Source organism: Hippoglossus stenolepis, chromosome 4 (genome assembly GCF_022539355.2).
Source record: "Hippoglossus stenolepis isolate QCI-W04-F060 chromosome 4, HSTE1.2, whole genome shotgun sequence".
Taxonomy (NCBI): Eukaryota; Metazoa; Chordata; class Actinopteri; order Pleuronectiformes; family Pleuronectidae; genus Hippoglossus; species Hippoglossus stenolepis.
Genome location: NC_061486.1, coordinates 6,237,087 through 6,262,406, shown reverse-complemented (window position 1 = coordinate 6,262,406; position 25,320 = coordinate 6,237,087). Strand labels below are relative to the sequence as shown.

At 43.4% G+C, this 25,320-nt stretch overlaps 2 protein-coding genes and 1 long non-coding RNA gene across 5 annotated transcripts; 2 read left to right on the top strand and 1 right to left on the bottom strand.

The window, feature by feature from the left end:
• The first annotated feature begins 21 nt into the window (after window positions 1-21).
• n4bp2l2 (NEDD4 binding protein 2-like 2) lies at window positions 22-13,354 on the top strand. The gene is made up of 23 exons (XM_035155459.2): window positions 22-3,348; window positions 3,693-3,791; window positions 3,878-3,947; window positions 4,029-4,525; window positions 4,616-4,806; window positions 4,906-5,093; window positions 5,198-5,368; window positions 5,636-6,008; window positions 6,089-6,244; window positions 6,321-6,468; window positions 6,540-6,652; window positions 6,742-6,934; window positions 7,045-7,211; window positions 7,307-7,442; window positions 7,525-7,781; window positions 8,161-8,304; window positions 8,413-8,766; window positions 9,931-10,038; window positions 10,345-11,312; window positions 11,404-11,528; window positions 12,053-12,141; window positions 12,249-12,325; window positions 12,423-13,354. Exons 1-23 carry the CDS (start codon window positions 156-158, stop codon window positions 12,589-12,591), a joined length of 7,986 nt encoding a protein of 2,661 aa, XP_035011350.2. The 5' UTR covers window positions 22-155; the 3' UTR covers window positions 12,592-13,354.
• A 2,749-nt stretch (window positions 13,355-16,103) lies between these two features.
• Window positions 16,104-20,865, bottom strand: LOC118106148. Its single transcript, XR_004695182.2, has 3 exons — window positions 20,360-20,865; window positions 19,661-19,747; window positions 16,104-19,016 (listed from the first exon to the last, which is right to left on the bottom strand). It is a non-coding gene; the product is annotated as an uncharacterized LOC118106148 (long non-coding RNA).
• trmt9b (tRNA methyltransferase 9B) lies at window positions 17,154-25,309 on the top strand. Of its 3 annotated transcripts, none has more exons than XM_035154435.2 (4): window positions 17,154-17,426; window positions 21,344-21,543; window positions 22,052-22,225; window positions 22,581-25,309. In XM_035154435.2, the coding sequence occupies exons 2-4, from the start codon at window positions 21,387-21,389 to the stop codon at window positions 23,537-23,539; spliced, it is 1,290 nt and encodes a 429-aa protein (XP_035010326.1). In that variant the 5' UTR covers window positions 17,154-17,426; window positions 21,344-21,386; the 3' UTR covers window positions 23,540-25,309. The 3 variants fall into 3 exon arrangements, with proteins under 3 accessions (XP_035010326.1, XP_035010327.1, XP_035010328.1); XM_035154436.2 differs by lacking the exon at window positions 17,154-17,426 and adding an exon at window positions 18,689-18,712; XM_035154437.2 differs by lacking the exon at window positions 17,154-17,426 and adding an exon at window positions 20,382-20,531.
• The last annotated feature ends 11 nt before the right edge of the window (window positions 25,310-25,320 follow it).

Below are 25,320 nucleotides of genomic sequence, written 5' to 3'. Positions count from 1 at the left end.
CAGGATTCAAAACCGCTTCAAATAAGGCTATAGAGGTTTCCTCAGCCCACCTGGAGAGAGCCAAGCATCTGTTTGAAGAAAACGAAGCTGAAAGGCCCTTTAGTGCTGAGCTGACCAAAAGAGGCCATGATGCTAAAGAAGAAATTCGCAGCAGTATGGATTCAGTGAAAAATACAATCTCTGACTCAAAGCAGCCACCGTCTACGAGTGAAAGATTTGGGGATATAGGTTGTCAGCTAACAGCGTCACAAAAAGCTGACGTGACAGAACTGTGCACTCTCCTGGAAGAAGCAGATACTCAGTTTGACTTTACACAGTTCAAAACTGTGAAGCTACAGCAGCATTGTCAAAATAACGCCACCTCCCCCCAAAAAGCTGACAAAGAACTTGACCCTGATTTTCTTATGGGTATCGATTTTGATGACAGCTTTAGTTCCGATGCTGAAAAGCATAAAATGAGGTCAGTTTCAGACGGTACGACAAACTGTGAGGCATCAAATCTGACAAATAAATCCACCCTGACAAAAGAAAATTCCTCTACTGAAGATGCGTCTCCCTCTTCAAAGAGCATCTCTGACGGCAGGTGCTGTATTGTGTCAGCTGAACCCCAAAATCCTCACAGAGCTGGGTACACTGAGACAAGCGAGCAGGAGAACAAAACCCCTTTGATGTCTGGTGCAGGATTCAAAACTGCGAGAGGAAGTGATTTGAGAATTTCAAAAGAACGTTTGAGCAAAGCCAGAGCTTTGTTTGCAGATTTAGGGGAAAATCTGACTGATCAGAAGTCGGGAGACAAGCTAAGCAGAGATGCTGCTGCTAAAACCGAGCAGCGACAGATCACCAGCATTACAGATAAAAATGCTGCATTGAATAACAGCAAAATGGACGCAGCTTCGTATCAAAGTGGATTCCAACTGGCCAGTGGGAAGGGGGTTTCGATTTCAGCGAAAGCTATGCAAGAGGCCGATTCCCTCTTCAAAGACTGCGACATTACCGACAATAAGTCTGGTGCGTCTGTAAAACATCAAAAGAACACAGAACCGTTGCCTACATTCAGTCACACGAAAAACCTTTTGAAACTTAAAGGTATCCAAGGACGTAGAGATAACTTTTCTGAAGAAGCAATCGGTGAATGTTCAAAAGCGAGTGCTGGACCAGCTGCCAGTCATACAAAGGTTGTACAGCACAATTCCACCGTAAAAGCGTTTTCTTCTCCCTCGTGCTCAACATCAAAGAGTTCTGGCTCCTCTGGAATGAATCAGTCGAACAATGGCGGTGGATTCTGTACAGCCAGCGGGAAGAAGGTCCGCGTGTCGGCTGATGCGGTGAAAAAAGCTGAGCGTCTGTTAAATGAAATTCATGCACCTGAGGACACAAAGAAACAACTGAAACAGGAAGGAGACGCTTTAAGAACAGCTCATGTGGCTGATCGAATTCAAGTTGGACCAATTCAAAACGGTGGATTTCAAACAGCCAGCGGCAAAGGAGTCGTCGTTTCAGCTGCAGCTCTCAAGAAAGCAAAATCGCTGTTGAGTCAATGTGAAGCATTCGAGGATGAAATCGATGTAAAACCATCTCACTCCAAGACGCCTGTTCGAGGTCTTGCACCCAGGACAAGTGGATTTTTTGCAGCCAGTGGGAAACCTGTGGGACTTTCAGCTGAGGCCCTCCAGAAGGCAAAAGCTCTTTTCAGTGACATCACTCTCAGTGCAGAGCTCCCGGCTGTTTCAGAGACAAAGGAGAGTCAAGGCAACACGGAAAATTCAGACAAAACACACGGTGGTTTCATGACTGCAGGGGGCGCAACAGCGGGCTTGTCTAAGAAAAAAAAGTTCAAAGCAAACAACATTTTGAAAGAATTTGATAATGGTTCTGTTTCCGTAAAATCGCTGCAAGAAGCAGATGCTTTCTTCAAAGACTGTGACATCATGGACAGAAACAACGGAACCACAGTTAACTATGAGAGCGGTGTAGCACCTGTGAGTGGAGGTGGCAGTGAGAAGAAACAAGATCAGAGGCTGACAAACACTTCTGAAGAGCGTGGAAGTGGACGCTGTGGGTTTGAAAATTTGAATGTGGGACCAGATGTAAACCAGAACGGTTTTCTGCCTTCCGGTGATGTGAAGATACTTGAAGATTTGACCCATGGAAACCCATCAAAGCAACTCTCTACCCCGTTGTGCACAACATCAGAGAAAACTGGTTCCTCTGCCTTCAATATATTTAGCAGCAGTGGTGGGTTCTGTACAGCCAGTGGGAAAAAAGTATGTGTGTCAGATGATGCAATGACTAAAGCAATGTCACTATTGAATGAAAGTGCTTTGCTTACGGATTCAAACAAAATCGGAAAACAAATTCTGAAACAAAAAGAAGAAAATGGGACGCTTCAGAGTGGTGGAAAAGGAGTCGCTCTTTCATTTGCAGCCCAGAAGAAAGAAAAAATGACAAATACCAAGTTGCCAGTTTCTTGTTCACCACAGAGGAAAGGGGGATTCCTTGCAGCCAGTGGTAAACCAGTGGCATTTTCATATGAAGCCCTTCAGAAGGCAAAAGCTCTCTTCAGTGACATGGATCTCAGTGCAGAGATCCCGACTGTTTCAGGCACAAGAAAGAGCGACAAACACGAAGAGGCTCAAAGTAGTGCAGGAAAAATAAGTTGTGGTTTCTCAACTGCAGGGGGAGCTAAAGTCAGCGTGTCACAGACAAATCTTCTGAAAGCAAAGAACCTTTTGAAAGAATTTGCAGATGAAGAAACTCGTCCCTCGGATTCGTACTCAACAAGCCCACGTGCCACCCCCAAGTCGGATCTATCAAATATAAAAAATGTGGAAAGAAGTACAAGTTGTACACTCACCACAGCGAGTGAAAAGGACATGTCTGCTGAGGAAAGTGCCCCTGAAGTCGTTGAATCTTTTCAGTCTGTGGTGACTGACCCTGAAAATGAAACTCTCAGAGAAAATGCCCTTAAAGGTGCATCTGAGGTAAAGGAAGGTAAAACGTCCGTATCATGGGAGGGCAAGCGCCACGACACTCTTGGAAAGGAAACAGCAAACATGTTGGGTTGTGAAGTTAAACATACAATCTGCGGTGAGGGACCCAAGTCCAAAAGGCCGGAGGAGTCTTCATATCAATTATTTCCATCACTTCACTTCAGTGGCTGCTCTGAGACCCAGCAGAGGTTTCTCGCCCAGGAAGCTCTCGACTGCACGAAAGCTTTGTTAGAGGATGAAAGTCTCTCAGTGACATCAGAGAATGAGCCACTGCAAGATTACCCAGGATCCAATGCCACATCTGCAGAGGAACAGAAAGGAAGAGGGAAAAGATTGGGAGACGATGCAAATATGACTGGTATGTTATTTTTATTATGGATGCACAGCTTGTGTCAGTGTTGTCTGATCTTATTGAATCTTGACTATTTAAAGAGCAAGGATGCCGTGCTCAAAGTCAACACAAGAACACCTCTTGCATTTGTTCCTCCTTTCAAAAAACAAAGAACTATTGTCCAAGAGAGTTCCTGTAAACCAGGACAAATTTAGTTTAAACTTAGATCAAGTTCTGATTATATTTACAACAATTTACAAAGAAATTCTCATTAAAAAATTTGAACTAAATGCTTGATTTTTTTTCTAAACTTAAGCTGTATTTCTACGTTACAGTTAAAATTAACCAGAACCTTATTTTATTGTTTCTAGTTCAGCCTCCCCTGAAAAGACGATTACTGGACGAATTCGATCGGACTGTTGTTGGTCCGAGAGGTTCAACACTACATCCACAAAAAACTTGTCCAAACAGTAAGTTATTTACCTGAAAGGACATTTTCCATTCTTATATATTTTCTTATAAATGTAATAACTCTACTGTGTTTTTCTCAATTAAGGTGTAATGAAAGACAGGAGAGCTTTCAAGTTTCAAGCCTCTCCTCATCCAAATATCACACAGCCACACAGGTAAGTTTGAGTCGTTTGCCATGTTTATAAGTGTCTGGCATGAGTTATCAGCTCTTTATGATGTATTATTTTGTCTCACAGGAATGGAAAAAACTATGTGGAAACCAAACTGCAAAACACAACACCAGCACAACATTTTACCTCAGGAGGAAGCAGATCAGCGCATTCAAACATGCCAGCGTTTGTTCCTCCATTCCTCAACAATGCAAAGATGGAGACCTGCAAGGATGCCGTGCTCAAAGTCAACACAAGAACACCTCCTGCATTTGTTCCTCCTTTCAAAAAACAAAGAACTATTGTCCAAGAGAGTTCCTGTAAACCACAGCAGGAGGAGGACAAACACCAGCATCTCTTTGTAACACCCACTAACCGCAGCACTATCTTACCGCCCACTAAAAAAACACAAAGCAGTACAGATGTAGCTGGTAATACAAGCAAAGTAGATATTCCACCGGTGGCCTTGGCTGACACAAAGCATGATTATCTGACTGATAATCACAATGTTCCTGTTGGCTGTGGTTCAGGGGACTCTGCTGCAAAGGCAACACGTGAGGACGACACGTTTTCCAGAGGCCAAGGTGCAGTACAGCCTTTCTGCGTAAAGTCAGTGTTGCACAGTGTAAATACTCTACAGAACATATGTCAAATAATGTGTTTATGGATTACAGACATGTTTCAGAATCTTGAAAATGTGGAGTTGGCGCGGGATATGCAAGACATGAGAATCAGGAAGAAGAAGCGCCAGACGATCCGACCGTTGCCGGGTAGTTTGTTTCTAACCAAAACCTCTGGGGTCTCAAGGATCCCATTAAAAGCTGCTGCAAATGGAAAGCTCCCTGGGATATACACCTCAAAACAGGCAAGGACACAACTGCCATTGAGCTTCAGAGAATATTTTGTCACAGAAAGGATTTGGTTGAAATATCTTGTGTTTTAACATCTTGATATCGTGTTTCAGCTGTATGGATATGGAGTGCATCAACATGTGTCCGACATCAGCAGCGAGACAGCCGAGGCTTTTCGCTTCAATGTGCATCAGTTCCTGAAACTGGAAGCGTTTACAGACGGAGGTGGCGTTCAGCTGGCCGATGGAGGATGGCTAATCCCCAGCAAGGATGGGACTGCAGGAAAAGAAGAGTTTTATAAGTAATTTTATTTTATTTATTTATTTTAATCAGACTTTATACTGTTAGAGAAACAATGTGCAGGTTGATTGTCCTCAATATCATCTTGTTCTACACTTTCCACAGAGCCCTGTGTGACACTCCAGGTGTGGATCCTAAACTGATGAGCGAGGAGTGGGTGTTCAATCACTTCAGATGGATCGTGTGGAAACAAGCCTCCATGGAAAGATCTTTTCCAGAAACGATGGGCGGCCTCTGTCTCACGCCACAGCAGGTTCTCCTTCAGCTCAAGTACAGGTACAAAGCCTTACAACTTGTGAATATCAAATATACTTCTGAACAAATTTTAGTACTACACAAAGCCTAATGCCATTTTGTGTCATCTCTACAAAAAACGGGGTTTTAGGGCTGCAAGGAATTATTATTTCCATATCGATTGATTGATTGATTAATTGAATACTAAAAGATGTCACAATACTTTTAATTGTCACTGAGTATAGAGCAAGATTTACTATCAGAAGAATAAGAATATTATTGAAAACATGATTATTCTACATGTCTTAGATATGATGTAGAGATCGACCAGAGCCGTAGACCCGCTCTGAGGAAGATCATGGAAAAGGACGACACATCAGCCAAGACCCAGGTTCTCTGTGTTTGCGGGGTCGTCTCCAGGGGACACTCCTCAATCAGACCGAGTCGCGGCGACACCAAGACTCCACAAGGGGCCGATGCCAAGGTCGAACCCCCCTCTGCAGTAGTTTGGCTGACGGATGGGTGGTACGCCATCAAAGCTCAGCTGGATGAACCTTTGACTGCCATGCTTCACAAAGGTCGACTGGCTGTCGGTGGGAAGCTGATCGTCTACGGGGCTCAACTGGTGGGATCGCAGGAGGCCTGTTCCCCTCTGGAGGCACCGGAATCCCTCATGTTAAAGGTGCATGGAGACCACAAGTCCTTCTGTCTTTCAGCGACTTCAACAAAGATAAAACGCTGACTTATTGTTTGTGTTTTTAGATTTACGCCAACAGCACCAGACCTGCACGGTGGGACACCAAGCTGGGATTTCACAGAGATCCCCGGCCGTTCCTGCTGCCTATCTCCAGTTTGTACAGCAATGGAGGACCAGTAGGATGTGTGGACATTACCATACTCAGAAGCTACCCCATACAGGTGAGTTTAGTATTCTATTCATTTACTCCTTTCTCCTGGAAGTTTGTGCTCTGATCCCTTTTGTTGGTTTTTCCAGTGGATGGAGAGGAAACCAGATGCGGGCGTTGTGTTTCGTTCTGGTCGTGCAGAAGAGAAAGAGGAGAGACGATACAGCAGCCAAAACCAAAAGTCCATGGAGATTCTTTTTACCAAGATTCAAACTGAATTTGAAAAAGAGCAGACAGGTACGAGTGTTTTTCTCATATCAGGTACAGACTGAAATGTGCGCGGTTTTAACAAGTTGTTTGATCATCAGGTAACAACAAACCTCAACGCAGAAGACGCACAATTAATCGTAAGGATATTGCAAATCTGCAAGATGGGGAGGAGCTGTATGAAGCAGTGGAGGATGATCCAGCTTACTTGGAGGTGATAGACAATGTACCTTACTGGTTTTTTACTCAATTCTCTCACGAATAGAGTTTTAGTCACATACCTTTCTTGCTTTTGTGCTCTAGGCTCATTTGAGTGAGCAACAGTTGGAGACTGTTCAAACCTACAGACGCTCCCTGATGGAGAAGAAACAGGCTGAGCTACAGGATCGATACCGTCGGGCTCTAGAAGCAGAGAGCGGTGACGGGACCTGTCCCAAACGAGACGTCACACCTGTGTGGAAACTCTGCGTTTCTGACTCTATGGGCAGTGGCAGTGGTGTGACTTCATTTTTCTTTTCTTTTTTTTTTGATCTATCAATATTTATTTAAACTTATTAACTGCTGTGTGTTCAAATACTGGTTTTAATGAATTTTTCTTGTTTCTAGTTTACCAGTTGAATTTTTGGCGACCCTCCTCAGATCTTCAGGCTCTACTGAAGGAAGGCCGTCGATACAAAGTTTATAATCTCTCCACTTCAGAGGGAAAGAAACGCAGCGGAATCGAAACGGTTCAACTCACTGGGACAAAGAAAACCCAGTTTCAGGACCTGGAGGTACGGTTCGGAAACTGTTTATATTCTGTACATGTAAATCAGATAGATGATGAAATATTGTCCAATATAAATAAATGTTTTGTTTTATCATTCAGGCCCAGGAATGGTTATCAGAACAGTTTCAACCGAGGGTTTCCACCAGTTTCATGAATCTTCAAAACCCAGAATTCCAGCCGCTGTGTGGAGAGGTTGATCTCACAGGATTTATCATCAGTATCATGGATGGACAGGGTGGGTGATTTTATTTATTTACCAACTGTTTCTTTCATAAACATACAGTTTACTAAATAATTGTTTTTACTTTTGAACACAGGTTCCTCTCCGGCAGTTTATTTGGCTGATGGAGAACTGAACTTTGTTAAAGTGCGCTGTTTCAGCAGCTTTGCTCAGTCTGGCCTGGAGGATGTTGTAAAACCACGTGTGCTGTTGGCTCTGAGCAACCTGCAGCTGAGAGGTCAGTCCCTGTCTCCCACTCCTGTTCTCTACGCTGGAGATCTGACCGTCTTCTCTACGAACCCCAAGGAGGTTCATCTACAGGAATCCCTCAGCCAACTCAGAAACCTGCTCCAGGTACAGTCCACAAATCCAAACACTGTTGACATGCATATTTGACAGATGAAACGGGAAATGCTGCAAATGGACAACGTTTCTCAAATATGAAATTACTATTGTCAGTCTTTGTTTCATATTGACCTCTAACAAGTTTTTTTTATGCCTTGTCTTCATTTCACACTTGAAACGTATCTACTTTGATCAGAATTCTACAGCCACATTGAAATAACTAGGTGTGGGTGCAGAAGTATGTGATGGACATATGATCCAGACCCTGGAATCATTGTTAACAAGTGTTTACTTTTCTTTAAACCATGTCGAGCTCTTATTTTCCTCTTCTCCATCGATCCGTCCTTGGCTTGGATACAATAGATTCATTTCCATTATCTGTTTTCAGGGTCAGCAGAACTTCTTCCTCACTGCTGAGGAGACACTTTTACATTTACTCAAGTCCGATGGCCTAAGATCCATCTCTTCTCCAGCTGTCCACCCTCTAACCCCAGCTTGTGCAACTGACATGAGACAAGACACAAAGACAAGCGTGAGTTTATGCACTTACTGTTGGATTTGAGCTTTTTAAATATATTTGTTCTCATAACCACTTGGCATCGACTTAACAAAATAAAAGTCTTGTCCTTTTTCTATGCAGCTGATCACTCAGCAGCCAATCAGAAGCTTCGGATCCTTCACCCCTGTCAGCAGGAATCCACCTGCGCCAACGTCTTTAACAGAGAAAGACCCCAAAAGCCTGAAGAGGAGAAGAGCTCTGGACTATCTGTGTCGCATCCCGTCTCCACCGGCTCTCTCCCATCTGGGCTCGGTGGCGACTCCGTGTGTGAAGAAGACGTTCAACCCTCCTCGGAGGTCTGAGACACCAAGCACTTTAAAGACAGAACAGACTCCAGCTCGCAAACCTGTCGTCTCACCAAAGGAAGGTGAATGGGTGAACGACGAGGAGCTGGCGATGATTGATACTCAGAACTTGGGTGTTGGTGATTCAATGTAGATACATAAGACTGTATTATGATGAGTAGTAGAACTCTGGGAAGAGCTGTACAAATGTGAATGGAAAGACTAAAGGATGTTTATGGTTCATATTCTGTGGGATGTTTTTTGTCTCACACGACTAATTAAAAGTATAAAACTGTAAAATCATGTCATCACTTTCTACTGATCTTCTTGTTTTCTACTTTTTTGGCTGTAGTTAGTTTTGACAGGCTCAGAGTTCCATTTATTTACTTTAGCTCTATAATCCCCTTAATTTGTCTTTGTTTGAGGACAAATAACAGCTGATCCGAATGTCTACTGTTGACACCTGAGGACACTCTCAGTCTCTTTAAAGTCAGTTGTAAAAAACAACAGTATGGACTTATAATTATCTATATCTTAAACTCTATCCAACACGATATCTTAACCTATGTAGAGAGGACTATCTTTCCCTTGATGTATAGAAATAGATATAGCGTTTTTTACCGTATGGGTTAAAATAAGATAGTTATATTAAGGGGGTGACTGGGGGGAAAAGAATTAAACTAAGTTGAATAAATATTATTGATCTGAACAATACAGACCTTAAAGGGGGTCAGTATTAGAGCTCAATCGATTTAACTGGGTGAACGATATGGGCAAATATGAGCTGTTCACAGACATATCGATATTAGCTGATATGCACCGATGTGAAACCTTAGCTTTACAGAATAAACAATGTAAAGATGTGTGTTTATGGTCACATTTTACATAAACGTGTTTTTTAAATAAATTCAGGCTCTGAAGATAAGATAAGAGATAAGATAAGACTTTATTAATCCAGATGAACATCCCTGTGCCAGCTTGCTCCAAGATTACAGTACAGCACAATATCATGTAGAATAGAATACAGTAAAAATATCAAACACAGTGAAAGTACAAGTGAAGATGAAAATCAAGTAAAAGTACAAGTGTATTGTAAACTGCCACTAACTAAGACTTTATTAATTTAATCATTAATTAATCATGAATCATTTAACACTGAATTTAATTACCACCAATATAATAACGTGGAAAACATGTTATGTATCATCATCAGAATTGATGGGAGAGAAACTGCGCTGAATTGGCACGGAGTTGCCTCCAGACCAGCAGGTGGCGCTGCAGCGCTCAGTGACGGGTTATCCGGCCGACGCACAAGAAGAGGAAGAAGAGCTTCCGTAAACAAGGCATCGGTTTGGAAGTTGATTTCCCGGTTTTATTTTCCATTAACTTTTCCGCCATTATTCATGTGTCCTGGGTTTTTACGGTGAGTATTCGTGAATAGCGACACGTACTCGATGTTTGCATGTTCACGTGGTACAGGATTTACGTAAAAGTGTCTTTTTTTTAGCGGTTTTCAGGGTCATAACATTAGCTAACGCGGTTTTAGCTTCAGATACCGACCTCATTGAGTTTCTCTGTCCTTATACACACACACTGACTTGGTAGAAAACTTAGATTATCCGCACAAAAAGCAGAACAAATGGAAATAACTGCACTGGTTCATTTATTATGATTATTTTTTTGGTGGTTTTCCAGTGTATTCATGGTGTTTTAATCTGTTTCCATGCAGATGTCTCGTAGTAAATCCTCCAACACGACCTCTCCTGCCGTTCAAAGAGCCCGTGTGGGTAAAGATGGAGGACGTGACCCTAAGCCTGTGAGCAGCGACAGCAGCAAGAGGGAGCGTGCGATCAAGGAGGTCGGACTCACCAGCAGCACATTCATCGGCCCCACGTTTCCTCGGCCGGCATCCGCACCGAAGAAGTCGAAGAAGTCGAAGAAGTCGAAGGACATCGAGGACACGCTGAGCGAGTTCTACAAAGAGCTGGAGAAGATCGACACGCCCGACGGTGCCGATGGAAACTCAAGGAAACCAGAGGAAGGTTTTGCTCGACCACGCGAGAGAACGTATAATGCCGGCAACTCTGCAGAAACAGACGGCTGGCGGAGAAGCGATGGAGAGAGGCCGGGGTCTTGGCCACACTGGTATCAGAACGAGCCGTATCACCCCAGGGGGCCGAGGCCAGGCGGTGACCTGACCCCTCAGAATCAATGGCGTTATCCTCATCCACAGAACAGACCACCAAACCCAGGGTTACACAGACCCCCATTCCGCCATCCACCGCCCCCACCTGCATTCCAGGGTCCACAGAACCCGCCGCCACGCGTGAATCCCAACTGGAGCGGTTCAGGCCCCGCAAACCAGTATCAAGAGTTCTCCAGCATCCCATCTCCGAATGTGCGCGGAGCACCCTCTCAGGGCCACTATGGAGAGTATCACTCTGACCGGGATGAACGGGTTCGCAGCTACGATGCGTACTCAGATAATGGAAACAGAGAATGGTCCAAAGAAAGAGAAGCAGAATGGTCTCAGTTTGATGGAGGTCATGACCAAAACCGAGTATTTAATTCAGAAAATAAAGTGTGGGAGCCACAGCCTCACTGCAGACCCCCCGATAACACTCAAGCGCACCGTTCTTCCTTGGTGCTGATCCTGTTGAGGGGACTGCCAGGATCTGGGAAGACGACACTTGCCAGGTACGTCTGTGTAACCTTCAGTCACTTCAATGGGTGTGTTGTTCGATATGAAGGAGTGTGCTTTCTAACATTTACACAATCTGTGTCACAGGGAGCTGCTCTCCACTGGTCCCAGTGGGGTAATACTGGGCACAGATGACTACTTTCTTCACAAGGATGACTACTGCTATGAACCATTCCTTCTTGGAGAGGCCCATGAATGGAACCAGAGCAGAGGTAGCGTCTCTTTAAATGCTCATGCAGCTTAAATGTTTTGTAAACATTATCTCCATTTCAGGAAAAGGGCTTTTTATGTTGTGTTCATAATAAGGATTTGTGCCAAAGTTTTAGGAACAAATTAAAATGAAGGCGTTCTCCAAATTTGTGCCAGAAAAACCAAGATGAATTCAGTATTTGATGTGACCAACCTCAGCCTGTGAAACTGCACCAGGTCTCCTTGGTACACGTTCACCCATTTTTTAAGTGAACATGGAAAGTAGGCGGTTCTAAATATTTAGAGGTAACCAACCAGATGCTTCCCTAACGTTAGTGCCTGTGGGATAAGAATCGAAATATCTAAAATGCTTCAGTGTTTCACACAGTAGTGTAAATAAAGAGGAGTTACACTGGTCTGTTTAACCGAGAGGTGTCCTTTCAGTTAAGTGTTTGAGTAAAAACTTTTAGAAATACAGTTTGAAGACACTTTTATTTCATTGCCTGAAATTTGTTCAATCTCTGTTTGGTGTTAAATTGTCTTTCAGCCCAAGATGCTATGCATGATCGCCGCTCTCCAATTATTATCGATAATACAAACATTCAAGCCTGGGAGATGAAGCCATATGTCAAAATGGTAGGTGGTCATGTCACATATTATGAGGAGTAGTGATCCAATCGACAGTATTTAGCTGCAATGTTTCACGACTCTTTCATAGATCTAATGAAAATGATTCTGAACAGGCCTTGGAGCGAGGATACAAAGTCGACTTCTGTGAACCTGACACCAGCTGGAAGTTGGATCCTTATGAGCTTCAGAGGTAGGATTTCTTAATAACCAGATTGTACTTGGATGCTGGTGCAAACTCTGAAAAGCTTCACTTCCTGACACCACGCTGCACTTGTTTTACCCTCAAGGAGAAACAAGCACGGGGTTTCCCAGGAGAAGATCGCGCGGATGCTGGATCGCTTTTCATTCCCCATTTCCATAGACACTGTCCTGAGTTCCCAGGAGCCGCCTCACATCGACCAGAGACATCGACCAGAGCAGCCGCAGACGATGAGGGGGAGCAGAGATCTCCAGTAGTTGATACAAGGATTTAACCAGCCAAATCATTTTGCCTAGCAAAATATATTTTTCACTGTTGCTGTTGTTTCTTTGTATTAATTTATAATTTTATATGATGCAAATTTGTGCAAAGGGAGAGCAAATATATTTTCTCTACAGAAATTTTCGACGGGAAATTGTCATGTGTGATATTTTTTCTAAGAAAAGAAAAAATCTGCATTGTTTTTGCAGTTTGTATTTTACGACATTTCACACTTGTATTTTGTGTGTTCCTTGAAATAGGCAACAACACTTAAAACTATTATTGTTCTAATCAATTAACAGTTTCTTTGTTTCCTGAAATCTGCAGAGTAACTGTAAGAAGTTTCTGTTCAGGTAAACCTCTTGTTTCATAGTTAATTTGTCTCCATGGTTCTGCAAACACAACCATGGAAACACACACAGTGTTAATTTCTGCACTCCAATGTTTTTTTAATTGAATGAGCATTTTGCTAATTATTAAACTGATCAAAAAAAAATGTTTCAAGGGAAATCACACTTTTCTATTTACTGATGTTACAACAATTGGACATACAACAATTTCTGTTTTGGTTTTTTTAATGTTTTTGTCTAAAAAATGTGCAATTGTAAATATAACGTTTACCAAAAAACACTGTTGGACAATAATGAATTGAACCATGGTCCTGTTTTATTAACTTTAGTCAGGAATTTTTTTTGTCTTGACATTTTTACCAGCAACCCAGTAAGTGTGAAAATCTTCCCATTAAATTTCTGAAATATTGACGCTCACATGTTATTTTTCTAAGGAAACCATTGGCAGCCATGTTTGACACAAATGTTTTATTGCTCCCAGTGGGTTTCTTTCACCTTTCTCCTCCGGAGCCTCTGTTCTCTGCTTCACATTATGCCGACTCCACTATTTCAATTTTTTTTTTAAAATAGCACAAAAGAACTGGGTGCACATACATTTTTTTATCCAAGTGTGGATTTTGGCCGAGGTTGGCTGAGGATCAGTGGAGGCTTAAAATACGAGCACAGGGGGAAACGTCTTGTAATAGTATCTCAGGAGTAAAACAATAAAATGTAAAATACTGTATGGCTGTTGTTGAGACTGTCAGTGGTCAGTTTGTAAGGATTTATGTTAAGTTCCAATTTTCTTCTTTGTCATTGCAGACATCAACACATTACTTTGCCGTATTACCTATATTTGCAGTGTTTTTGACGCATGTTCCTCCAGTCAAGTATCTCCATTAATTCCTCAGCTTCCTGTTGGACGCTCAGAGACATCAGACAGATTTCAGCACCACTGTCATGTTGACGTCTTGTGAATTTTGTTTTCAAAAAGTGTTTCACTCACCCGGAGGCTTTTTCCTCATCACTGATCATCACGTGTTTCCTCTACAACGTGAAATCATTTGCTCCCTCGTGATGTTTCAAGGTTGATGTTAAAGACCCAGACTCTAGTTTAATTTGTACATCTGTGGACTTTTATAAACACCACTGACCTTGACTTTACAATCTGGTGCCCATGTGTGAGGCCGAGCTTCAGTTGAGGACATAACATGTTTCACATCTTTACTTATGTGCCAAATCACAGCCTGATGAATTCTGAGAAGGTTTTGTGTAACTGCTGTAACAGCTTTCAAAGTAAAATTAACAAAATATTTGTGTAAAAGTTTTAATGCGCTCAATTGCCAAAAAGGGTCCTTGATAAATTATAAAGAGAGAGAGGGAGATGCATGACATTCATTTCATGGACATTTCCAGTTCTTTTTTAAAAAATCCAATAAAGAAAAGAGGACGAGATCCGGATAAATCAAGTCGTTCAAATGGGCCTTGACTTCTCATCGATATAAAGGCCAAGCTGTTCAGTCGAGTCTCCCTGAGGTGACGGTGACCTTATGTGAGGGAATCAATGCGGAGGCAGTTTTAAGAGGAGCTTTGAATGGGTTTTACTTTCCATCATGTGCCAGCTTGAGTCATTGTGTTTGTGGGACACGTAACCCAGGATATTTATTTCAGTCGGAAACACGAGTTGGAAATAAGGTCAATCAGTCTGAATAACAGCATCCGTCAACAACAGAGACTGTGGTGGCAACAGTCTATTTGCTGGAATACATCACTAAAGAACTCATCATGTTTCTGTAATTAAAAACCACCTAGACCTCATTTTTAAACAGAAACCTTTTGTAGATGAGATGTGAGATAATATCCTTTATTGTTTCAGGAGCTTGGCCGGTTCCATTCCTCTTGTTAGAACATCTCCTGTGGACTGAAATAATCTCTTTGCGAACCAATTTAAAAGAACCCTGTTATATTATCAGCAGGGAGCACGGTGGCAGCTGCCGTCTGGATCTTTACTGTAAAAGCTTTGACCTTTGAAATCCCCGAGCTGTTCAACACCCGCTCCCTGAAGAATCCAGGGTCGCTGCACGAGCACTGAACAACGACAGCAGGGTAATGAACAGCTCATTTCCACCGAGAAACAAGATTATTCTCGGTTTGGCCTCCTGCTGACGAGCCGGCAGTCAGCACAGAGTTACTATAATAAGGTGATGAGTTTATTATATGAAAAATAGATGTCCTCTCTCTCATTAAAACTCACAGCCAGGCTTTCTCCGACCGTGAGCTGTAATTTGTGCAACATCCTGCTGGGTTTCAACAACAGGATGTGACAAACGGGAAAAAGTCGTTAATCTTAATCTCAGCAGGAGCTGACGTTCCCATTCTTCCACTGCAGAGATCACTTTCCCTGATTTCTGCCCTTAATCTGAACCTGAAGAGTAAAAACTGTCTTCAAGGTGCATTATTAAATATCATAAAATGCTTCGGCTCAAATTTTGGTGACACAAACACACGACTAAAAATCAACAAGATGCTTTCCTTCTCTTTTTACGTCTTGTATATTTTCTGTGTGCTTCGGTTTTCTTTGCCACACATGTGACGCTGAGTGAAAACCTGCTGAGAGTCCTTGAAACCCAAACATGCACAATGGGGCCTGACTGCTACTACTACTGCTAAATCTCACCTGAGGGAACAAGTGTGCGTTCAACATCTTCAGCTGCAGCGTGAGCGTGTTTGTTCCTCTCAGGTGTCTAAGTGCAGTGTTATGAGGGAGCCTGCAGGAGGAAGAGGAGGCGGACGTGATGAGGGCTTTGTGCTCCCTGAATGGCAGTGATGAGCCACAATTAAGTTGCTGCCATTAACAGTGTGAGGAGCAAAGAGGGCAGCTGACAGCTGTTTTCTGCTTAATGGTACAGAACTCAAAGATTTACATGTAGCTGTTGCTCTGTGATAACATCCCCTTGGTTAATGTCTTTGCGAGGGAGGATCAGGACACTGCATCTCTATATACGGACTCTTTTCATGTGCAATAGTACATGAATATCTATACTCATATTTATCAATTTGATAAATGATAAAGAAATGTAATTGATATTTTCAGTTTAACCATACAAGTATTATGGATATCTATAAATAAAACACAAATATATAGAAATTGAATCAGGAAAATAAACACATTTGTCAGATATAATATAAACATTTATTCTGTAAAATAAAAGTTTTCATCTCAGCAAACATAACCACAGACCTATATATTTTTTTATTGGCCAACTGACACATCAGTCGTTCTTTAATTACCATGTGGGCTATATGGTAAATGTATATCTTATAGAAAGTTGCCAGCTTCAAAATGCAAAGTGATTACTTGAGTTTATTCTCAGTAGTTTCCTGTTGGTGCAGCACTTAAATACAAACAAGGTTTTGTTAGAGATTTAAAGCCTGATGGGAAAGTGGATGAAGCAGAAAATAGAAACTCTGAGCACAAAGAACCTTGTTTGGTTTTCAATCAGAGTTATAATCTGTTATTGACAAAGGTCATCTCATCCTTAATGGAACATGAGGTGATGCCTGCACCTCACGTTGTTTGTTGTTTGTTGTCACGTGACGCTGGGAGCCAATGACAAGCGACTTCTGTCATTTTTCTCTACACACACAGACTGACCAATCAGCTGAGTCAAGCCAACAGGGACGAGAGCAGATCCCAGATCACTTGTTCTTCAAAATAAAAGTCTGGCTTTTGTCTTGTGATGTCAAGATGTAAAAGCACAAATATGGAGTGAATAACATAAAGTGTATGTAAAGCACTTTGAGCTGCATTTCTTTTTAATTTCACACCAAATAAGGTTTATTATTATTATTATTATTATTATTATTATTATTAGTATTAGTTTTTGTCCTTGTGCACAGTTTATTTGTTGCACAATGTACTGTTCTGCAGCTGCTGTTGCATTTTGGCCCGAGAACAATCTACCCATGGGGACAATAAAGTTTATTTGATTTGATTTGATGACACTTCACCACTAGATGTCACTAAATTCTACACACTGAGCCTTTAACTATAGGTGGTTGTGACCCACACAGGTGAAATAATTGTATTAATATAGAGTAAAATCATATATGGGGGGGGGGGAATCAACGTTAATCACTCAGCCATTTCACCTCATTGGATTCCCGAGGCTTTGATTGTGACACAGCTCACCGGAAGTGTCTCTCCGGCTCTACTTTACCTTGACAGGTGGAGGGAGCTCCACACGGCGCGGATGTGATCCGGTCCGGCGGCCGGTTCGCTGCTGCTGCTGGCGGCCGCACTTCACGTGCAGCTTGCTCTCCCTCCGCCGGTTCCTCGGTCGGTTCCTCGGTCGGTGTCACGTTGATCCGTCGAAGATGCGCCCGGTGCCTCCGGTGCTGACAGCGGGTCCCCGGTGTCGATGAGTCGCTCGTGCACCGAGGGAAGTTTCCCTCCTGAGACCTGAGGCGGATCGTTGTGCACGAAGCTCTTCACGCGCACGGTGAGTGGCTTTGCATGTGCACGTATCGATTATGGATTCTGCTGCGAAACTCAATTATATCGTGATTGATCAGATGCACACATGAAACAATCCCACTTTGAATTTAGGGGGTTATTATTTTTTACGTCTGTTTCATTTTCAACTAGTAAATCATCTCTAAGCTGTTATATAAATAAAGTTCATTATTAATATTATTATTTAACTAGATTTGAATGTATCCATTGAATAAAACTTTGATGGGACATAAAGTCGAAGCCTTTGTGTCCTTTAAAGGTGAAATTACGACCAAATGTGTTGTTGTGGGATTTATTGATATTTACATATTTGCCAGGAAAAGCCTCAAAAAGACTAAAATGTGTGATGTCACCTGGATCCAGTGAATCTCTTACACCTCTGTCCCCTGACTTCATTATAGCCTCAGTGCTCTCGTATTTAAATACTAGAATACACACTATGTGCAGAGACATATCTAGTCTCACTGGTTTTGATGGAAATTAGTCTGTGCTATTGATTCCTCTCTACACCTGGAAGCACTTCCTCATTACTTCCTGCATGTTTTATAAAGACATTCCCTCCCATTCATTAACCTGTGAGATCACCAGAAGCTGGCAGCAGTGAGGGGAGTCTTTAAGTTCAGCAAACAATCCTCTCGCCACATGTTGATGTTGATGTTGATGCTGGCGACGGCGGTGGGTAGAACCTGTTCTCTCTCTCCCTCCCTGTGGTCGGTTGTGTGCTCATGCAGTGGGTTAATGGCAGCGGCGTGGCAGAGTGACTGTGCAGCCCTGGCTCGCCACTAATCTCATCACAGCACTGCTGAGGTCTGACCTGGGGGCTCGGCCGTGGACATGCTGCAGGAACAACAGTTTAAAGTTAAATAGGTGCAGAATAACGAGGGGAAATTGGGATCACGAGTGTTGTTGTTTAGACGTTTGCCAGGAAACGCTACCACGCAGCCACAAAACACCGTGTGACCTTATCTCCATCCTATCCCTCTGTCCTTGATTTCAGCCTCCATTGTCAGTCGGAGGCAGTTTTCAGAGCCTCCCCGGCTGCTGGTTACATAATATCAACACAGTTTAGTGAGCAGAGGGGCTCGCTCGGGCGGAATTGAGCAAACACAATGCAGAACGAGGCCCAGTCTGCCAACGTTACGTAAGGTGTGTTTTCCTTCCACTTGGCTGGGATGATGCAGATGATGCTGGTCCAGAAATAGGACTGAGGACAGGAGGATGTGATGCTGCACAGGCTGCGTTCACCAGTGGAGGAGTCTACAGATGAGCCCGGTAATGCACACGATGGCGAGGTCTCTCACAGCCACTTAGCAGGGAGGAAGATTTGCCTTTTTCGTGCAGCTGCAGGTCTGGTTTGTTGCTCAACGCTCCCAGCGGTGTTTGATGTGTGCACTTGTGCACGGCGGGCACCAGTGAACGTTTCATTCAAGGACATATCCGTTTAATGTCTGCTAAGAGCGCTGGAGGGGAAGTGTGTGATCGCCCTCCCTCTGGTTAACATCAGCAAAGTGCTTCTGTGGTTTCACATGGGTCGTTAGGTTGTATCGCTCTGGGCTAGAGACGCCGCTGTGACTTTCTTTACAGATACACACAGAAAAGTACAACATAAAACAGGTAGAACAGGTAGTGAGAGAAGTGGACAGTTAAACATTTACAAATAAAACCAGTGAAGTGCATACCTCTTATAAAACCACATTTAGATCCACAGGTTTTTTCTTAATTTGCACCAAATTGCAGACACTAAATATGATTTTTCTTTTCCATCTAGATCTGTAAATTGTTCAAATCAATGAAAATGTTGCAAATTTTCACAATGTTTTTAAAGAGAATCCACTTCTGATTTGGATCGACACCAAAGGTAATTGTTCTTTCCTGACCGATACCGTATCCTTCCACCAGGTTTAGTGATAATCTGTCCAGTAGTTTTTGCCTGATCTCGCCAACTTACATACAAACAGATGAAAACATAACCTCCTTGGCTACTAAATCACATCTTAATGACATTAAACATATTATAAGCAGATTTTTACAGTGTGAAAAGGGCATTTTAGTTAAATATGTAATGCCACTGGAGATATTCATTTACATTTCTGCTCATATATTTGCCAGTTTCGAGTTGTATTTACATCACTTATTGATTTTTGCTGCACGGCGGCACTGATGTCTGCCTCGGCGCTGACAACTTTGATCCATCACATGCGGCTCAAAAGAACAAATCACCTCCGTCGAGGGGAGAAGATCTTTGTCACGTTGCCTCTCACTTGTGGAAGTTGGACATTTGAAGTCCTCTGTTTGAAGACCGTGTCCCTGTCAGTGATTTCAAAGAAGCAGTCAGACGTAACTCTATCACTGACTGTTCCTTGAAATTTTGAGATGATGATGAGATGTTGTTTGATACAAGTCAGATGTTCTGTGCTCAGGAGGAAAGTGATTCGGTTGTATTTCCCTCATTAAATACACATTTCTTGAGAGTCTGCAGCAGATAATAAAAAGAGAGACACTTTTTAAATAAACTGACTCATTCTCAATTTATGAACAGCAGCAGATTCCCTGTTTATATTGTGTTTTAAGAGTGAAATACTTATTCTGACCTACTTAAACCAACTGCAAGAAAGCATGTGATGAATTCACGCATCATAACCTTAAAATAAAATCTTCAATAATTCAAATGTCCACAGTTTGACTAACTTCTCCAGTTTCGGGACAATTTGCAGATTGTACACGTCCTCTTTCATCTTTTGGTGGAGCACGCAGTGGAAACAGTGTTTTTCATGGGTTCGCTCGGCGGTAAATTCATTAAACCACGTGATAAAACACCATGAAAGAAAAACCACACGGGGCAAATGAGAACTCTGCATGCTGAGATTTTATTTTTGTAACATAACGACGCTTAAGATGATAATGTAGAGAAACACTCACAGTGCTGGAGGGAGCCACAGCAGCACTGCAGGAGCTGTGGGCTGCATCCTAATAAAGCCAGATGACTGCAGAGGGAGCTGTGGAAACCAGACGGAACACAAACATCACAATTACATCATCCCCAAATCTGCACTTCACACTGCAATTCTGCAATTCATCTCTGAGAGTGCAGGTAAAATACTCCTGATATACAGATAGATGTAGAAACAGCAGGGAAACTTCACAGAACTAGCCTCAGATTAAACTGTTCACTGCTGATGTGTTGCCAGACGATTAGAAAATAATGGAACCAGACTGAAGATCCATCCCCACATGTGTATTGTACATTTTCCAGGGAAATTAAAAGTCCCCCTCAAAAGCAACTAGGGTGATTTTTTTTTCAGTGAAAGTGGCGCCTGCACCGTGAGCTGCTGCTGCTGCTGTTATCTTTATTACCAGTATATATAAAACCCAGCAGCAGCCCGGTGCTTCACACGGCTCCTGAAAATCTGCGTGAGAACATCTTGTGATTGATGTTTGTTTGTTGTGTCTCTTGTTGCCAACGTGATTCATGTGTTGACCTTTTTGCTTCCGCGTCGCCGTATTAAAACATAATTTGACACGGCTTAATATATAATCCTTTTTAGCTTTGTGTGATTGGGTGATTGATGAAAAATGAAACCTGATGACGTGTTTGCGGTGGCCCCCGGAGGACTGTGAATGTGAGAAGGGTCACTGATCACGACTAAAGCAGCTCCTTCACGGAGGGTCCAGTGTTCAATTACCTCCTCTGGCTGCTGCCTGACAGATGTTTCACTGTGTCTGCTGATTAAGCTTTCCCACTGACCTTGCTTGACCTTCTTAAGAGCGGAGGGAGGAACACCTCTGCGCCGTTTCCCTCAGGTCCACGCTTGCTACTTTGGATTTATCTTAATGAAGCAGCAGAACAGCATCAGAGGTTTCTGATTTGGAAATAAGCAGCGAGGTGATTGTTTGTCCCCGCAGGCACGATGGTGTGAGGCCGCTGAATGAGGCCGCCTGGACGAACATGATGGAGGAGGCTGCCAGCCAACTCGAGAGGGAACACGTGCACAGCGTCTACGACAAGATCGCTCCGTATTTCAACGACAGCCGCTACAAGGCCTGGCCCAAAGTGCGGCAGTTTCTGCTGGACCTGCAGCCGGGAAGCATCGTTGCCGACATTGGTGGGTGAACGATAGATGTCATGAATCAAATCATATCTGCTTCTTCTTTTGTTTGTTGGTTGTTGTTTTATTCCCTCGAAGCAACAATCATTTTACCTTAAAACCGCAGCTTCGAAATGAGTTTTATGGTTCACTGACTTGGAACAGAGAGAATGTTTCCTCTTTCATTCCCCCTCCTCACGCTGAACGTCTGTTCTCGCTCTGTGTAATGTACAGTATGTGTCATGTATGTGAGAGCGAACAATCTCCTGTGAGAAATGTGGAACTGACTGATGGCGTCAATAGTCAGAATCAGGTCCAGCAAGTGGAACACTTGGAGGTTATTAAAAACCAGCGTTTATCTTCAATATTCAGCAGGAAACTTTAAAAATATGAAGAAACTGAAGCCCAGCAGAATGAATCACTCCATGTGGCTGCAGGGGGCGCTGTTGCTTCGTAAAATTATTTCAGATCTAATCACGAATCATTCCTGATCTGTCACTATAGCTGACCTTCTTGTCCTTTGCAGGTTGTGGCAATGGCAAGTATCTCCACATCAACCAGGAGGTGTTCAAGCTGGGGTGTGACGTTTGTCGCCCCCTGGTGGACTCTGCCTGGAGCCAAGGACACGAGGTGCAGATGTGCGACGGGCTGCATTTGCCTTACAGAGACGGCTGCTTCGACGCCGTGCTCTCTATCGCAGGTAACTGAGGGGGGGGTGGGGTTGGGTGTTGTTGATGTCTCTCGCTCTGTGACAAATCAGCTCCTTCGTATGCATGAAGCTCAACTGACGCAGCTGCTGTTTGCCTCAGATTAAATGGACTCATAATAATGATAAACATCAGCAAAGCTGGAGCTCGTGTTGCCAAGTCAACGGAGAGAAATAATTCATGTGTCCCCCAACAAGAGTGTAATTAGGACCCACTCTGTTAATTTGTCTGCTGTGCCGCACGCAGAGTACATAATGTTTGTTGACTGCAAATGTGACGCATCATCTTAATAAAGTAAATCCCTTCTCCCCCTCCCACTTGACTCTAACATTTGTATTTTTCTCATAGTCATCCATCACCTGTCCACCAAAGAGCGCCGTATTCGAGCAATAAGGGAGATGGCCCGCACCCTGCGAGTGGGCGGACGCATTATGATCTACGTGTGGGCCATGGAGCAGAAGCGTCGTAAATTTGAGAAGCAGGACATCTTTGTGCCGTGGAACCCCAACCCTCACTCTGCCCTCAACAGGGAGCACGCCAAGTCCAGGAGGAGGGCCACGGCACAGAGTGTGAGCGAAGCCATAGACAACACTGACAAGCACAGGAAGGTTAGAAGCACATCCTCCGTTGCGGACGAAGAAGACCTGACCAGCGCCACGCCGCAGCAGAGAACGCAGAGACTGTGGTTCTTCTCCAGGTCTCTGGACTCCGTGTTCGACTTTGGAAGTTTAACCCTCTCCCGGTCGTCCTCCAGGGAGCTGAGCACTTTGTCCTCGCCCACGGGAGAGAGTGAGGGGAGCAAGGCGAGCCAGCGCGGCAGAGGGCGTGGCCTCATCAAGCAGGTGTCCAACTTCTTTTATCCTTCGTCTGTGATCGGATCAGAGGAGGATGTCTTCGACTCGGTCACAGACCTGCACAAGGGACCACATGATCGGGGAGGCAACAACCACAACGCGCCTAGCAACGACGGCCCAGACAACCAGAGTGTCTCATTATCTTTAGCCCAGGAGTGTGGCTCCCTGGCCCTGCCAGACCTGGTGCCTTTCCAGAGGGAGCATCTCAAACAGCCTGGAGACGAGAGCGAAGGAGGGCCAGCGGGAAAAGAACGGCAGGAAAGCACACAGAGTCCTCAGGGGAGCGAGGGACAGGTGGAGGGCTCCTGTCTGAGGTACTATCACGTCTTCAGGGAGGGAGAACTGGCAGCGCTGATAGAGAAGCACGTTGAGGAGCTTCATGTCACACACACTTATTTCGATCATGCCAACTGGTGTGTGGTGGCAGAGAAGGTCCAGTTGTGGAAAATATGATTTCTAACCCGTTTGATTTTTTAATTTGCATCAGCTCTGCCTCAAGTTTTAATATTGAATCACACATTTTATGATTGTTAGAATATTTTAACTGAAAAAGGTGTCAAGGTGCAGATGTAGCCATTGTTGAAGGAACAATGGTGATCACTGTGTACTATACGGTGTTTTTTAAATTTATTATTAGGTATTTATTCAATTTCAATAATTGAAACCAACAAGCAGTATCCATATATCCAGTGTACGCTCCCTTTTAATGTCAGTAATTTTATCATCTTCCCAAAGTAATTTCCAGTATTTTAACCTTTTTTAAAAAAGGGAATTTCTGAAGTGGAGATTTTATGAAACGCACTGTTTTTTACTCTTTGGACTAAATAGTAGCCAAAGGGGAGATTGTGAGGTCACAGCAGGGGTGGGGAACCTTTTCCTATCAAGATTCATCTCAGTTTTTAAAACCCCCTTCAAGCACCATAGGTGTCCTACATTCCTATATACACTACATACGCTCACTGTTGTTTTGTCAGGGACATCAGCTGCTTCCATAATAAAAGGGGGAGCACTCTTTTGTTTACTTTTCACGTCTGGAAACATCTCACCAAAATGCCCGAAGGAGTTTTGCTCCTCACTCACCAGCATATTCAGACGAAACACCGGGCTGTTGTTCTTGCAGAGGAGGAACTTGTTTAGTGTGCATTGGAATTTTTCCTTTCTGTCACACTGAGTTGCCTTTTTCTTTAACAAAATATATCATCATTTGTCCATTTCTAATAGAAAGCAGTCAGGTATGACACATAACAACTACCCTGAGTGTTTCATTCAGCCTGGAGGATATGTCACTCTCCCTCTTTTACATTGTTTTCTGTTATAGCAGAAAAATGATCCCGCAGCCCGGAGGCCCCCCCCACGCACCACTGTACACTCTTCCATTCCTATGATTTAAAGGTTCAGTGTGTAGGATTTTGGTGACATCTAGTGGTGAATATGCATACTGCAACCAACTGACTTCCCCAGGCCTCACCCTCCAGTTCCAAGAATGTGTAGGAGAACCGACACTGTGGCCTTCAGGTAACACGAAAAACATGAAAAATCCTCTGGAGTCGGTGTTTGGTTTGGTTGTTCGGGGCGACCGTGGACGAAAACAGGATTAGTATTTTCCATATCCAGATCCCCCTGAATCATTCACGCTGAACCTTTAATGCATTGACTTAAGTGGATTTTGTTTTAACTCCGTGTGTCTGCCTGTCTTACAATTGCGCGTTCCTTAACAAAGAATCTGTTTTTGTACATTTGGGTGGTGCTCATATATCATAAACACTAATATACAGCAAAACAAGCTCATGGTCGTGCAGAGCATCTTCCCGAAAACATTTGCGTAATTTGCTCGATGTTTTATTCTCCGTGTGTTTCAAAGAACGTGTTGCCAACGTGTGTGCTCAATGTCGATATTTGTAAAAGTTGTGTTTCGTCTTGTAACAAGCTGAATATGCCACGAGTGTGTTTCAGCGAATCGACTGCCTCCTATACTGTGAATAATCATTGCACTGTTCCACCAATATGTCGCTGCTGGGTGTCGCTGAATGACAGATTTAGGTGAAACTTGAAACCTGCTGGTTCTCTGTATCGTGCCAAGGGCGGTGCATATGTTCGTCAGTACAGTGTGTGTGGACCAACCGTGTTTGCTCTGAGGCGACACTGGTACGATAATGTCTCCTGTGACCTGGTGTAAAATGCCTCTTGAGTTTATTTGTCCTTATTAAATACTTTCATTCATCAGTTGTGTTGCA